General features: G+C 53.0%; 5 protein-coding genes and 4 non-coding genes across 9 annotated transcripts; 4 read left to right on the top strand and 5 right to left on the bottom strand.

The window, feature by feature from the left end:
- Positions 1-405: 405 nt before the first annotated feature.
- On the bottom strand, positions 406-858 carry BO95DRAFT_464816 (uncharacterized protein; the record flags this gene model as incomplete). Its single annotated transcript, XM_025589090.1, has 1 exon — positions 406-858. One exon carries the CDS (start codon positions 856-858, stop codon positions 406-408), a length of 453 nt encoding a protein of 150 aa, XP_025441095.1.
- A 582-nt stretch (positions 859-1440) lies between these two features.
- On the top strand, positions 1441-1511 carry BO95DRAFT_t199. The gene has a single exon. It is a non-coding gene; the product is annotated as a tRNA-Gly (tRNA).
- A 613-nt stretch (positions 1512-2124) lies between these two features.
- On the bottom strand, positions 2125-3259 carry BO95DRAFT_464815 (uncharacterized protein; the record flags this gene model as incomplete). Its single annotated transcript, XM_025589089.1, has 4 exons — positions 2125-2817; positions 2883-2950; positions 3009-3045; positions 3098-3259. The coding sequence occupies 4 exons, from the start codon at positions 3257-3259 to the stop codon at positions 2125-2127; spliced, it is 960 nt and encodes a 319-aa protein (XP_025441094.1).
- A 501-nt stretch (positions 3260-3760) lies between these two features.
- On the top strand, positions 3761-4935 carry BO95DRAFT_443990 (alpha/beta hydrolase). Its single transcript, XM_025586781.1, has 2 exons — positions 3761-4230; positions 4356-4935. Exons 1-2 carry the CDS (start codon positions 3823-3825, stop codon positions 4710-4712), a joined length of 765 nt encoding a protein of 254 aa, XP_025441093.1. The 5' UTR covers positions 3761-3822; the 3' UTR covers positions 4713-4935.
- A 59-nt stretch (positions 4936-4994) lies between these two features.
- On the bottom strand, positions 4995-5068 carry BO95DRAFT_t196. The gene has a single exon. It is a non-coding gene; the product is annotated as a tRNA-Val (tRNA).
- Positions 5069-5705: 637 nt separating this feature from the next.
- BO95DRAFT_t200 lies at positions 5706-5777 on the top strand. The gene has a single exon. It is a non-coding gene; the product is annotated as a tRNA-Gly (tRNA).
- A 1152-nt stretch (positions 5778-6929) lies between these two features.
- BO95DRAFT_t195 lies at positions 6930-7001 on the bottom strand. Its single transcript has one exon. It is a non-coding gene; the product is annotated as a tRNA-Gly (tRNA).
- Positions 7002-7734: 733 nt separating this feature from the next.
- Positions 7735-9909, bottom strand: BO95DRAFT_464813 (fungal specific transcription factor domain-containing protein; the record flags this gene model as incomplete). The annotated part of the gene is made up of 5 exons (XM_025589088.1): positions 7735-8005; positions 8101-8846; positions 8948-9576; positions 9666-9722; positions 9780-9909. The coding sequence occupies 5 exons, from the start codon at positions 9907-9909 to the stop codon at positions 7735-7737; spliced, it is 1833 nt and encodes a 610-aa protein (XP_025441092.1).
- A 1073-nt stretch (positions 9910-10982) lies between these two features.
- On the top strand, positions 10983-15266 carry BO95DRAFT_454098 (ATP-binding cassette transporter; the record flags this gene model as incomplete). Its single annotated transcript, XM_025588248.1, has 8 exons — positions 10983-11144; positions 11172-11204; positions 11239-12095; positions 12138-12264; positions 12289-12544; positions 12565-12686; positions 12751-13899; positions 13980-15266. The coding sequence occupies 8 exons, from the start codon at positions 10983-10985 to the stop codon at positions 15264-15266; spliced, it is 3993 nt and encodes a 1330-aa protein (XP_025441091.1).
- Between the last annotated feature and the right edge of the window lie 377 nt (positions 15267-15643).

The following is a 15643-nucleotide window of genomic DNA, read 5'->3' as shown; positions in this document are numbered from 1 at the left end:
ACGTCAGGCTAAGTGCGGGAACTAGCCAAGGCCACCGAGGTGGGCGGGGAGCGAGCAGCCTCAGGCAAGGCCCCAGGCCGCTGTCAGAAGGCATAAACTACAGTACTGTATCTAGTATGCACAACCTGCTTTCGGGTGAGAGTATGTACTATACATTTACACTCTACCGTCCTGTGATTTGCCATGCATATATGCGACCATATAGGGTTTCACCTCTTCGCTCAATCCAGAATTCTCTCTCGTCCGTGATCCGTCTTTCGTCTCATCGTACCCTTCTTCGAACTATCCGTTTTTTTGCAATTCAATTCAATTCAATTCAATTCAATTCAATTCAATTCAATTCAATTCAATTCAATTCAATTCAATTCAATTCAATTCAATTCAATTCAATTCAATTCATATTCCTTAACCTAAGGAGCCCCGCTTGAAATGGGCAGTCCACAAGTCTTGTTGAATTTTTTCTTGTTTACGGGCGGATTCATCAATACTTTCGCGAAAGGTGCCACCAAAATCACGGCGTGGGTAACGGACGTAAATCTCCATTGCATTTGCATCGCGTTTTGAAAATTTGGTAGCCAAAGCATACCCATACTGCGCAGTAGACTCATCAATATAGTCAAGTGCCTGCTTTTTAGTAAAGAAATGGTAGTCAATAAGGGGAGAAGGAATGAGAGACTTGGGCAGCATAGCAGATTCAGTTTCAAGATCAGTTTCAAGATCAGCGTCGAGATCAGCATCGAGATCAGTGTCGGGAATTAAAAGACTTTCGTCGTTAATGTCTTCCAGATCGTCATCATCAAGACCAAAGAGATCTGCATGATCACCATCATTGAAAAGAACGATAAGAAGTGGTGGCATCTTGACGTGGTGGAGTATAGATGCCGGTGCCCGGCGTGTCAGAACACGTGCCGGAAGTGTAAACAGTGAAAGCAATGATATTTTCCCATTCGGAAGGCGGTGACAGAAAAATGGTGTGTGGGTAGCGGTTCCCTATGTAAAATACTGTTTTGATGGGGTGCAGCAGCCTGCAGTGCGCGGATGGCGGCAGAGCGGCCTTGACACATGGAGCTCTTTCCACAGAGTATATTCGATTTGATAATGTGAAATCTGCGGTGGCGTCTGGCATACTCCAAATACGTGTGCTGTCTTGTATGAGCCACAGGCCGGTTATATAGTCGGCCGAAGTCTCGCTGGTCTTCTCCGCTCTATTGTATAACTTACTCCGGATGCAATAACAGCTGAAGCTATCGCGATCGCGGTAACACTGAGTACAGAACCTCTCGGCAATGGGAGTCGCACTGGAATCGAGCAGAGAGCAGAGGATGCTGGCTTGGCGTTCGGTTGGAAATAGCCCTGGGATCAACCAATTGAAGTTGACTCGGGACCAGGACTGTGCTGCTGCTCCAACGGATCCAGAAAGGTCAATCGCTTCACCAAGCGGCATCATTGGTCTAGTGGTAGAATTCATCGTTGCCATCGATGAGGCCCGTGTTCGATTCACGGATGATGCATTCAATAGAACTTTTTTTACCCCGCTCCCACTTCATGCTTGTGTAGTTTACGGCCGCAGCGCGGTCTTATTTTGTCTCTGTCAGTATTATTCGGGCTGCTTCACCACTCCAAACAATAGGGACCCACGTATCCTGTGACTAACAGTCTGCTCGCTGCGAGGAAAAAGGGCCCCCTCCCCCCGTGGTAGTCCAGCGCCCACCCTCCTTTTTGGCAGTGTTACCAGTGCACTCGCTTTTCTGCTGGGATCGTCTTTGATGGGTAGGACGTTGGTGGAAGAGGATAGGAGATTCACTGCGGAACGAAGGAGCAGGGTTGAGCAGCTCAAATAGATGGATCGGCGGGGAGAGCATGTGGTATTTGAACAACGGCTCCGTTGAGATAGCCCTTGCAGCAGAATGGAATATTTAGATTCGGTGATTAGCTGCTAAATGCAATGTTGGCGTATTATGATGATACTCCACTCCCTCGACTCGCAGGGGTAGTTTCCCCTTGTTCCATGCTAAGCTGCGAGGTACTGTTCTTTTGCAAGTACTCAACTCGCTCCAGTGCAAACCTCTGCTGCCCATTGGAAGAGTGATACTGATTCACACGAACTCCCACGTACGTACTCCTTCATCGCTCAGGGGGAAGGATAGCCCCTACTCCTCCATCCGAGGACGCTGTCCGAGGAAGAGAATGTCCCAGGCCACAACAAGTATGCTTGATCATGGGGATCACAGTCGGTAAACAAGCAGAGATCACGCCCGCTGCAGTCTCCACGACACACCACGTTTCCGCGTCGGCAAGGGTCCAAGCGATATCATTAATCTCGAAGGAGAAGATAAGACTAAATCGGTAAATGCTGGCGAACACGACACTAACAGAAAAGGGAATCGTATTAGCGTTCCACAAATCGTCGACAGCGGAGAGAGATGAATTTCGTGTCACACACAAACTCCCGCTCAGGAAGACAAGCAAGATTGAGATCCTCTGGCTGAAACCGACGTGGATTTTCCAGATGAGCTGACCGGGTAGGGCGGGGATGCAGATGTCCGTGACGAAGTTCGGAACCCCATTGCCGATCAACGCGGCTTTGAGGTCTATGCAGTGACCAGCCAGGGGGGTATTGTACGCTTTCTCCAGGGGCGTGCACTGATAGATGGCGACAAGGTCGACGGATATGACCCAGGCGACAGTGATGGTAGCGAGGAGGATGCCCGCGACGCGGATGAGACGGACTGGAAAGATGCGATGATACATCAGAAGAACGGAGACTTTGATGATGCCGACTGTGGTGATATAGAGAGGCTCGAATGCGTATAGGAGCTGTGTTGTAAAGGACACGTCAACGATCACGCGAACTAGGTGACATGAAAATACAATGATCGTACCTGGGAGAAAATGAGTAGATCGGCCGGTGGAATGCGAGACGTGTGGCGGCCCATCCCATAGTGAATACCTAGGCAGACACCGTCAGTACGGTTCAGCTCATTGCAGTTATGGCAATTGGCCCAGACAGGCGAGGTTGACAGCTGCAATTACTATCACAAAGACCTAGTGCACATTAGCCAATAACCGCAAGAAATCGGAAAGAGATAGCAGATACCAATCCGACAATGAGCGTGTAATCATCGGGGCCTAGCCGTACACGCTTCCTACCCCGAGCTAGCAGTCGGAGGAAGACAAAAAAGATGGCCAGAGCCGTAACTATGATAGTTGTCACCGTTTGATGAGGCTGAGTCGACTGACGCGGGTCGACAAAAGCCATGACAACGGTGTGGATGCCATTGGAGCCTGGAGGAACACACTCGATTTATGCCAGCGCGCAGACAGGGATCAGAAGAAAAGGGGAGTGAGCAGACAAAGAAACACGATGATTGGAGCCTTGACACGGGACGGATAGTAAGCACCTAGACTAGCTAGGTAGCTCCCTAGTAGGCTAGCAGGTACGTAGGTAGGTAGTCAATGCCCTAAGATGTAGTCGAAAGGGAAGCTAGTAGATAGACAATTGTTAGGGGGAGACTACCGTAATTACCAGGCCAACCATTGCGGGGGATTAGGCTCGAACCCCACCTGACAAATTTATCGGCTCAACATCCGGGCAATAAGCAGCCAACCAGGCCGTGCGCTGTGCGCGAACGCGAGTCATGAGATAGGACCATCAACGGCTCACAACGTGCCTTGGTCTCACGGCCCCTGCCCGCGGGAGGGGGATCCGGATTATAATAGACCAACACCCCCCCCTCCTCCCCACCCCCGGCAATTTCCGCATCTGATGCATTGATCGCCGCATGCCTTTTTCTCCGAACTGCTTTCCTCTGCACTCCCAGGATGAACTCCCCGGTCATCGTCTTCTCCCTTGGGGCTTGGATCACCCCCCCTTTCTTCCATGCCCTTCGAGCTCAACTCCAAGATCTCGGCTTTGCATCCAAATGTCCAGCCCATCCTTCAATTGGAGCTGAGCCTCCCTCCAAGACCCTGTCGGACGATGTTGCCTCTCTCCGAAGACTCTTGACGAATCTCGCCGACGCCGAGAACGAGATTGTCGTTGTCGCTCACTCCTACGGCGGTGTGGTAGCATCTAACGCAGTGGATGGCTTGAGTAAGACCACACGTGCGCAGAGCGGCCAGGCCGGCGGAGTCGTTCAAGTGATCTATCTCGCCGCCTTTGCACTCGATCGCGGGCAAAGCCTACTCGAGATGCTGGGTGGGAGCTTTTTGCCCTGGATGCAGGTGGAAGTATGTCGCACCACCCCCCTAACGTAGGCTGTCTCCAGCAGGCGACGGTGCGAGTCAATCTCACACGAGTAGAGCTGCGCCTGGAGCGTGTAAGGTCCACAAAAGCTGATTCTGCACAATCCCAGGGCGACTATGTCCACATCGATGGATCCAGCCACATCGGCTGGCAAGACCTCCCGCTCGACGAGCAGGTTCAATGGAATACCTTCACACACCACACCTCCCGCGCCGTCTTTGCGGGCAAGGTGATGCATGAACCTTGGAGTAGCGAGGTCCCCTGTGCATACGTGATCTGCGAGCAAGACCAGGCCATGCCGCCGGCCTTCCAGGAGGGGTTTGCCGCAAAGGTCGCGGGTCCGGAAAACACATACCGGCTTCCGGCATCACACTCGCCGTTTTTGTCCATGCCGATACGACTGGCAGACGTGCTGGTGGAGGCCATTGGGGAGGGATCAGAGGAGGCCGTGCTGAGTCGTTTATAGAGGGGGAAGGTCAATGCACTGTATACCATGTCTATTAATGTTATTGCCACAGTATGCGAATAGTGGTTGTAGGAAGTGGACGGAAAATTGCCATTGCGGGTAACTACGAAGCCCTGTACTCGTGTACTATCGGCGCGGGACCATACTGGATCCTTTTCATCTTACCAACTTCAATCTTCAGCATATGCCGAGGTCTCCTTTTCAATCGACGGTAGAAAGTTCAACAGTGCCAGTAAATAAGTAGTTCGCTGTGTGCATGCTGCGTGGAGACTTAAAAAAGAATGACCAGACTGGGGCTCGATCCCAGGACCTTATCGGTGTTAACGATACGTGATAACCAACTACACCATCCGGCCAACTCTTCATGAAGCTACTAATTTTTGATATAACAGTCTAAAATGACGAATAAATTGGAATCGCCCCTTTCTGTCAACATTGTCATGGTTCCGTTAAATTCAGTAGTGTGATACCATATATCAGCATATATCCGCGTCTCCTCAATCCTGATGATGTTCGTCATATAGTTATTGTAATTGTCCCAACAACTGTCGATAGTGTCATTCTATGCATTTGGCAGGCGCGCTGCCAAAATCAACAAACAATAATGGAGGGAGCATAGAGCGCGAAGTGGCCTCATCTCCAGGCTTCCGCTCATCGTAGCTGTGGAGTGGGACGGTGTCAAGGGTGATGGAATGTGTACTGTACAGCGCAGAGGGCCCAGGTCTTGAAGCCGCAATCATGCTCATTTTGCCTGCAGCGTCTTGGGAGAATCCATTCGTCGCTGTAATGGAAACAGGACTGGTCGGAGTTGGACTTTTCTGCCCAGTGTGTCTCGTGTTGTGGCCAGTGATGGATTGGACGGTAATGGTCGTTATTGCCCCGGGATACACATTGCTTTCCCACCGTGGTGATTACCGGTGCCTGTGGGCTTGGATAGCATCATCCTGATAGCTGGCTTCAAGGGGTATCTCAGACCTTACTATATTTCATGTTGCATCGTTGGTCAAACGGTTACGATTCTTGTCTTCCAAACAAGCGGCCCGGGTTCGACTCCCGGACGATGCAGTGATCTTGATTTTTTGTTGCGGCAGCCTCCAGGGAGGCTTTGGTCTGGCTTGTCATATATGCCTTCGTCTTGGGCGGTGGATACCACGCATATTCACATAGTTTGGTGATACACTGCTCATTATCGAAGTATCGGAATCTCTCATTTTTGCCAAAGGGATGACTACATCTTCCAAGGCAGCATACGTCGATGGAGGTGGACTGAGACTCCCTTGCGCCGACGGCCAGCTCAGGTCAACCTCCTGTGTATCTATCTTCGTGATGCGGAGGCAACAGCCCAGAAGCCTCGATGCTGCTGGTGGACACGGCTTGCTGTGACTGAGCAGGGATGAATGAAAGGCTGTGGAAAACATACTGATCTCTCGCTCACGGAGCGCCTGTGAGCTCAATACCAAGTGCTCATTTATTGGCTCTGGTATACATGGGTTGGGGCGAGGAGTGCGCATGCGCCGGTTCAACTTCAGCAGAATCGGGTGTTCATTCTGTATCCCTGCGAACACAGTCGGGCAGTAGGTGTGACTTGCGAGAGGACATCGATGCAAGCTGTACGACCTGTGTGATTGATGCCGCGCGATTGAGCCTGTATGTTTGAAGCAGTTCAGATGGCTATCGCATTTTGACAACGGTCCACCTTGTTAATGGCGAAAAGCGGGATGCAAAAATCGTAATAGCGATTATGTCACACATGTCATGTTCATATAAGATTCGGTAACCCGTCTGGGAACTCCTCCGACCTTGCATAGCTGGTAAGGCAAGAAGAGGTTGACTTCCATGCTGGTGCGGATGGATGCTCGGGATCCTGCGTGGCTCCTATGATGCAGCAGCGCAGTTTGTAACCTCTTGGTCATATACGCTTCTATACATTTGGGTCTCTTTTCAAGTTACAGGTAAGTTGTTTAGACCGAGGGATGCGGGCTGTTGGTGTACGCCACATAGCCTCATGAGCATTCTATTTACTGGCATCTTTCTCCCGCTCGGACCGGTCACGGCACGGGGTTCGTAGCTCCATACCAGGTTCAGACGAGCGCATTGGACGGCGACAACCCTTTCAATACTGTTACAAGCTAAGTGCTGGGTCAAAGAAGAGCAAAAAGGTTGAGTGCGCGTGCCCTGACAGTTGGACGATCTGCACAAGCCGCGGGCAAAAACCATTGCATCGTCCGGGAGTCGAACCCGGGCCGCTTGTTTGGAAGACAAGAATCGTAACCGTTTGACCAACGATGCTTATTCAGCAAGTGCCGTGAAGAATCCGCCGTACTTCAATGAACACAACATGCAAGAAGGGAGAGGAGGACATCCGTGCTCGGCTCGGAACTGATGGTCACCATTGAGAATCGAAATTTTTACAAGCATGGTTTACGCAGCACTGATCGGCGAAATGTACTGAAAGTGTTACTGAAAGTGTGGTGAGTGGTGAGTATTGCAAAACCGGGCGACTGTCTCATGACTAAGCGGAAGGGGACAACCGAGAAAAAAGCCGAACCGCATCCGCGTACCCCACTTGATTAACCTCGAGAGGCTCGAATGGATGCAACGAGGTAGATTTAGAATGAACTGGGTCGCGGATAAGGGAACCTTGAATCGTGCGACCCGCCCAAGTTTCCCGCATGAAAACTATGTTGGACTTAACTAGTTGGTTGGAAGATACATTGTAGGTGATGTCCCAGTCTTCCATCGGATGCGGCGTTTCGGAGTCCGGGTATGCAGGTGCAGGCACAGTGGGCTCTCCTTCGTCGAAACCCCTCTGTTCTGAGCCCAAGAATGGGTAGAGCCTGGAAGAAGCTACGGTACACGATAAGATTGGTGGCGTCAGGTGCTGTCGATCTTTGGTGCGAACGTGCAAGACCTACGATTCGAACAATCTCGACCGTGTGGTGTACATTAATCCGCTTACTACAACCCCGAAAGATGCAATGCCCCCCCACCCCTCGCAACTTGACCAACCCGAACGTGACTGTCAGTGCGCCCGCAGTTGCGTATTCGAGACCAGGACCGAGGACGAGGTAGCCGCGAAACCCAGTCGGTAGAATTCCCTAATATAATGGGACATGGAGGTGAAATGTTGGAGAATAGGCGCCGGCAGCCCAAGAGTCCGGTGACACGTCGCAAGGTACCCGCTGGCCGATAGGAGTAGCTGGACATCGTCTGGAGCGGATGCATTCGATGGATCCTGCAGGATACTCCAAAAGACAACGATGGAGGCCAATGGCACGGAGAAGGTAGCGATCCTGCTGGCATCAGAACTGAAAGACCGACATGAGAGCCGCAAGCGCGTGGGGAAGACGGAAGGAGGGAGACAGGTAGGGAGGGGCAGGGGACTCACCACGAGGCATCAGACGATTGGAAGGATACAGCGAATTCTAGATGATGGAGAATCCGTCGACTGGCCTCCACGGAAACTGCAAGGTTGGATAACAGCAGGCTACCGCCCTTCACGTGATGTATACCCACTGAAGTCCCATAATGGCCGCGGACCAAGTGTAGCATGCATGCGCACTGGTAATACTCAAACCAGGTCAGGAGAATGTTACGCGGCGGGCGAAGCGTAACCGCATGCTCAGTCATAAGACCAACCGGGGGCGGTTGCCAGGAAGGAGGTATAGAGTTTCTCCAGTTTCCGAGGTTCTGTTCAATCTCGCGAATACTCTGTTCGATTGCGTACTGGGACTTGCGGAGCGATGATGCCGAGTAGATGTTGGCGAAGATCTTGCTCTTGATCATCGCCAGGCGGATGTCAAATGGAAAGATGATGGTATCCGGAAGGTCGTGCGTTGAAAGGCCGACTGTCGGATACACATTTTGCGTATAGTTGGGGGGTAAGGTCAGGTCACACTGCGAATCCTCAATTGCAGGCGGCTGACCACAACGCAGGGCTAAGTCTTTATCTGTCAAATAACAAAGCCAGAATAGGTTCCGGGCGTGACTGGCCGCGCGTTGGTCTGAATCGGGCGACGAAGCGCCAATCTCGTGATCAGTGATGTGTCCACCCAGCATGAACACCAAACGTGCCGCTATGATATTGAAATAAATTGCCGTCTGGAGGGATCTGGTGAGCATGCCATGAAGACTCTGAGGTGAGGAACATGCGGCGTGAAGGCCAAGAAGTCAGTGACTATCAACCTCCGGAGACCAGGGACACGAGAGAGCAAAAGGGCTGCAGGGGAACCGACCAACATGACGGCGGCTTGTAAACATTCCAACGAGGGAGACCCGTTGAGCGCTTCCCCCATGAGACATTTGGCCTTGGTCGCGAAGGCATCACACTCGGCCGGGGAGAGGGTATGGTAGTCTTCCAAGATCAAGGGAATCAAGGCCAAGCAGGCGCAAACACAGGCTCGACTACTGGCATTGCGCGTGTCCAGGGTGAGTCTGTCCTGGTTATATGCGGAGGCAATTGTGGTTCGGAACAGGGTGGGCTCCACCACGGGGTATCGGCTACGGAGGCGGGAGGACTGGTATGCCTGCAGGACTGACTCGATTAAGGCTTGTCGGGGGAGGCTACAGATATCCGTCGTTTGAGACCTGATGCGGATGATCTCGGCGTCGAGGCAGACCAGCCGTTCCCCCGGTGCGCCCTCGTCATAGACCTTGGCAAAGGCCATGGTCTGCCCAGTGGTGCATTGAACCCAGTGCTTCGCCTCAGGAGAGAAGGTCGGAACCCCCCAGATCAAGGTCAGCGGGGGCTGTCTTCGCCCGGCGAAGTGTAGGCCCACGGGCGGATTGCCGAGGGATCGGTCATTGCGGAGGAGGCTGCTATCCCTTGTCTCTTGGGGATTTGGGGATGAAGTCTCGTTCTCGACTGCGAGACAGCACGGGGGGGTCCTTTAGTTACTCATACAGGATAAGATCATGTGGAGTCTGTGCCGAGCGAGCTAGGGCTGGACTGACCCTGAAGACCCTGGACCACCGACGGCGACGCTTTGTTCGCCAGTTGCTGACCAGCGACTTTTCGTCCTGGACGTGTAAATGTGCACAAAAAATTATGGTGACTGCAATAGTTACATCGAGGCAATGCTGCGTCGCATTTGATATACCATCCGTTCAGTTGCCATTGTCCAGCTGTCATGGAGCACGCGAGACAGAGGGGGTCGTCGGTAGCGCCGCGGAAATGCTCACCTTCCTCTTGTAACATGAGTCACAGGCTCGGGGGGTGTGTTTACCAGAACGACCTCCCGACGGTGCTTGAAATTGATTGTCCATGTTTCTGACCGCCTTTGGACTCGACTGGAGGATGGGGTGGAAAAAGATGAGAGGGAGGAGGTAGATGTGAGTGAGGGAATTCAATTTTATGATGCTAGGGGAGAGGTCAACTAAGTTACATTGTGCTCACTTTCTGCTATTTAGAAGGGGCGAGTGTAAATAACGCTTTGTTCTCTCATTTTTTCCGTGCTGTTTTTTTTTTTTTTTTTTTTTTCTCTCTCTTCTTCCTTTTGGATACAAAGAAAAGGTTGTTCGAAATCTAGTCTTTCCTCAAGTCGAACTAACAGGCGGGAGCCGGAAGTTAAGCCAGAAGACCCAAGTCTTCCAGAACGATGGTGGGTCTTCGGGTCGGGAAAGGAAATACGTAGTCTAGTCTAGCCAGGAGAGATCGGTCGGAGGCTCTGGAATGGTCGTACTCGGATAGTATACAGTACGAATAAGTTACCTCGGAGAAGATAAGCATTTGGGCAAATCTTGCATTGCAAAGTGGCAGCCACGTGACATCCTCCGAAATCGCGGCAGGTCGGCATTTGCGGGCGGAGGATCTTCCGGGGATCCTCCGCGCCAGTCATAATGCTCAAACTATACAATACACTATACGGGAGCTGGACCCCTACCCCATTTAGCCCTAGCAACTCTTATACATGATGATACATGCATACACGGGCATGTCGGTTCTCATCTTATTTGATAATCACCCCCTTATCCTCAGCCAGTGACCAATTCGAGAGTTTCCGTCTTTTCGCTGTTGGTTCGCCCTCGTTCCTTTGATTTGATTAATTGCTGTTTGCCTCACCCAGTCATCCATTCCTTTATTTACAACACCATCCACCTGATTTGAAATCTCTCCAAAGTACTGTGGACCCTCACTACTCATTTCTTACTTGACTACAGGTCTTCCTGTCGCTCAATTCTGCGTTTCTCATTTTCATTCTCGGTTGTTCGCTTCGCTTCTGCCCAAGCCGCATCTTCCAACCGACACTTGGGGCCTACTACCACAGGGTCATGGCCAACAAATTGCCTGGCGGCCCCAATCAGGGCAGCATCACTCAACCGGAGGAGATCACACTGCATAATTTAGACTCCGGTGGATGGGAGCTGGGCCCCTTGGTACAGACGTTCCATCAGAACATGCGTGAGGAAGGATATCCTGAGCGGAGGTTGGGGGTTACCTGACGGAATCTGACGGTCAAGGGCATCAGCTCAGGGGCCGCCATGAACGAAAACGTGCTCAGTCAATTTGATGTGGTTCGTTCGGCAGGCACGGCAGGTGCGCCAAAAACCGGCATTGAAGACCATCGTGTCGGACTCGCATGGCTGTGTCAAGCCGGGTGAGATGCTTTTGGTGTTGGGCCGGCCAGGGGCGGGCTGTACGACCCTGCTCAAAATTCTCGCCAACCACCGGGAAGGTTATGCTCAGGTCGAAGGGGATGTTCACTATGGCTCCATGACCAGCGACGAGGCACACCCCTACAGGGGTCAGATTGCCATGAACACCGAAGACGAACTTTTCTATCCCTCGCTCACCGTTAATAAGACGATGGATTTCGCCACCCGTCTGAAGGTCCCGGGGCATATCCCCGCCAACGCCAAGAACGGTCAGTCCCAGACGGCCGAGGAATACCGCCAGGAGCGCAAGGAGTTCTTGCTTGAGTCGATGGGAATTGCACACACGCAGAATACCAAGGTCGGCAACGAGTACGTGCGAGGAGTCTCGGGAGGGGAGCGGAAACGGGTCTCTATTATCGAATGCCTGGCCACCAATGCCTCCGTCTACTGTTGGGATAATAGTACCCGTGGGCTGGATGCAAGCTCGGCGCTGGACTGGGCGCGTGCCCTCCGATATATGACCACTGAGTTGGGGCTGGCCACGATTGTGACCCTGTACCAAGCAGGAAACGGCATCTACGATCTCATCGACAAGGTACTCGTTCTGGACGAAGGCAAGCAGATCTTCTATGGCCCCCGCGTCGAGGCCCGGCCGTTCATGGAGAACCTGGGCTTCGTTTGCCGGCCTGGGGCCAACATCGGCGATTACTTGACTGGTCTCACTGTTCCTACCGAGCGTCTTATCGACCCCTCCTTCCGCACTTTCCCGGAGACCGCAGACGCAATCCTGTAGATTTACGAGGGCTCGGTGATTCGCAAAAACATGGAGAGGCAGTACGCCTATCCTTCCTCGCCCTCGGCCCAGGCCAACACGGAGGCTTTTTGCGCCAGCGTGGCATTCGAGAAGCAAAAAGGCGTGAAAGCCACGGACCCCATGACAGTGACCTTCCCACAGCAGGTATGGACGTGCGTCCAGCGATAGTATCAAATCACCTTTGGCGACATGGCTTCCTTCGCCATCAAGCAAATGTCTACGCTCGTCCAGGCCCTAATCGCGGGCTCGCTAATTTACAACGCCGCCGCCGATTCATCAGGACTGTTCATTCGGGGCGGCACGCTTTTCTTTTCCCTGCTCTACAACGCGCTAATGGGAATGTCCGAGGTTGTGGATTCATTCACGGGCCGTCCGGTCCTGATTAAGCACAAGTCATTCGCCTACTTTCACCCGGCCGCCTTCTGTATGCTCAGATCGCCGCAGATATCCCCATGGCCCTGATTCAGATCACGGTCTTTGGGATTATCATCTACTTCATGGTCGGCCTCACCTCCTCGGCAGCGGCGTTCTTTACCTACTGGATTATGCTCTTCGCAACGACAATGGTGAGTGGCAGAGCCGATTATAGCTGAAACCATCCGCAATAACTAACTGTTGTCGCGCCCCTAGTGTATCGCAGCTATGTTCCGTGCGGTGGGTGCGGCTTTCCGCACCTTTGACGGGGCGTCCAAAGTGTCCGGATTCCTGATCTCCGCCTTGGTCATGTATACGGGTTATATGATTAAGAAACCCGACATGCACCCGTGGTTTGTCTGGATTTACTGGATCGATCCGCTCGCGTACGCCTTTGAGTCCGTGCTGTCCAATGAGTTCCACGATAAGGTGATCGACTGCGTCGGGGGCAATATTATCCCCGCTGGCCCCGGCTATTCGGCCACTCCGGGGCAGGCTTCCTGTACTGGCGTCGGTGGAGCCGTGCACGGGGAGGTCTCGCTCACGGGCGATCAATACCTGCACTCACTGAGCTACAGTCACAGCCACGTCTGGCGGAATTTCGGCATCGTGTGGTGCTGGTGGGCGCTCTTTGTTGGCATCACAGTACTGGCAACCATGCTTTGGCGGGACCGGGGCGCCACCGGGGCCACGCGCCTGGTTCCCTACGAATTGGCCCGGAAAGGCCGTGTCGTAGTCGATGAAGAGTCCCAGGCCCCTCCGGACGACCGCCGGTCGGACAAGTCATCGGCAGCCATCTCCCCCACCCCCAACGCAGCCACCATCGCCCGGAACACCTCGATATTCACCTGGAAGAATCTCAAGTATACCGTCAAAACCCCGCAGGGCGACCGTGTTCTTCTGAATGACATCTATGGCTGGGTCAAACCAGGCATGCTCGGAGCCCTGATGGGATCATCCGGAGCAGGGAAGACCACTCTCTTGGATGTCCTGGCGCAACGCAAGACAGATGGCACGATCCAAGGCTCAATTCTCGTGGATGGCCGCCCTCTTGATGTCTCCTTTCAACGATCCGCCGGGTATTGTGAGCAGCTGGATGTCCACGAGGCTATGACGACCGTCCGGGAAGCACTGGAATTTTCGGCCTTACTGCGACAGCCCGCACATATCCCTCGAGAGGAAAAGCTCGCCTATGTTGATGCTATTATTGACTTGCTTGAGCTTCATGATATCGCGGATATCTTAATTGGAAAACCCGGGGCGGGCCTTAGTATTGAACAACGAAAGTGGGTGACGATCGGCGTTGAGCTTGTATCCAAGCCCAAGATCCTCATCTTTCTCGATGAGCCACCTCCGGATTGGATGGTCAATCGGCCTTCAACACAGTACCATTTCTGCGTGGATTAGCAGATCTAGGGCAAGCAATTCTCGTTACCATCCATCAGCCTTCGGCTCAATTGTTTACGCAGTTCGATACACTGCTGTTACTCGCCAAGGGGGGTAAGATGGTGTACTTCGGTGATATCGGGGAGAATGCACAAACCATGAAGGATTACTTTGCTCGCAACGGGGTCACTTGTCCGCCCGAGTCGAATCCGGCGGAGTTCATGATCGACGTGGTCACTGGCCGCCTGTCGAAACGCGACTGGCATGAGGTCTGGATGGAGTCGCCCGAGCACACTCAGCGGCTCAGTGAGCTTGAACAGATGGTCAAGGAGGCAGAGCAGCGCCCAGTCGGCGAGCCGGACCTGAGCGAATTTGCTCTTTCCCTGTGGGAGCAGACCAAGATCGTCCCGCGTCGCATGAATCTCGCCCTCTATCGCAACACAGACTACATCAACAACAAGGTTGCCCTGCACATCGCGTCTGCCCTCTTCAACGGCTTTACCTTCTGGATGATTGGCGACAGCGTCAGCGACATGCAGCTTCGTCTCTTTACTGTCTTCAATTTCGTTTTTGTGGCCGCCGGTGTGATCAACCAGCTCCAACCGTTGTTCATCGAGCGGCGAGACATTTACGATACGCGGGAAAAGAATTCGCGCATGTACTCGTGGAAGGCGTTTGTGACGGCGCTGATTATCTCTGAGTTTCCCTACCTGTGCGTATGCGGTATCCTCTACTATGTCTGTTGGTATTACACAGTTGGGTTCAGCTCGGACTCGAACAAGGGGGGGGCCACCTTCTTTGTGATGCTGATGTACGAGTTTCTATATACTGGAATTGGACAGTTCATCGCTGCATACGCGCCCAACGCCCTGTTCGCTTCCCTGGCCAACCCGCTGGTTATCGGGATCCTCGTCTCCTTCTGCGGTGTTATGGTGCCCTACGCGGAGATCAATGTCTTCTGGCGGTACTGGATGTACTACCTGAACCCGTTCAACTATCTGATGGGCAGCATGTTGGTCTTTACCGTGTGGGGTACCGACGTCAGATGCACCCAGTCTGAGCTGGCCATCTTCGATCCACCGGCCAACTCCACCTGCGGGCAGTACCTGTCCACCTACCTGGAGACCCTGGGGTCTGCTGCCGACCTGCTCAACCCCGGTGCGACCACGCAGTGCGAGGTCTGCCCCTACAGCCGGGGATCGGACTACCTGGCGACCCTCAATCTACCCCACTACTACGACGGGTGGCGGAACACGGCCATCGTCGTGATCTTCGTCTTCAGCTCGTACGGGCTCGTCTTCCTGATGATGAAGCTGCGGACCAAGGCCTCCAAGAAGGCCGAGTGATGCGTCATCGATGGCATGCGAATGGGGACCCTCACCCGGTATCCGACGGAGCTATGGGAGAGGTTCGCCAGTTTTCCGTTGTTGATGATGGACTGTGCGTTGGCTGTATTTTCGGATCCGATGTGATCACTGTCCTGTTTTTGTTTCCCGTTGTACATGATGATCTGGGTCTGTGCCTGACTCTCGATTGCTATTCTTGTCTCCTGTGTGTCCTTCCTTTACTCCCCCGCCGCCCTGTGAGGTGTTCGTGTTTACACTCGTTCCATAGACTTTCACCGATGTTTATCCTGTGACCGTTAGATAGATCCAGTTCCTTGTTCAATAGATCGCTAGATGCGCATTGGGTACATACTTCGCTCGTTTCATCCTCCCGCCCC

Source organism: Aspergillus brunneoviolaceus (genome assembly GCF_003184695.1).
Source record: "Aspergillus brunneoviolaceus CBS 621.78 unplaced genomic scaffold BO95scaffold_43, whole genome shotgun sequence".
Lineage (NCBI taxonomy): Eukaryota > Fungi > Ascomycota > Eurotiomycetes > Eurotiales > Aspergillaceae > Aspergillus > Aspergillus brunneoviolaceus.
Note: the sequence above shows the minus strand (reverse complement) of the source record. Positions and strands in the feature narration are given on the sequence as shown.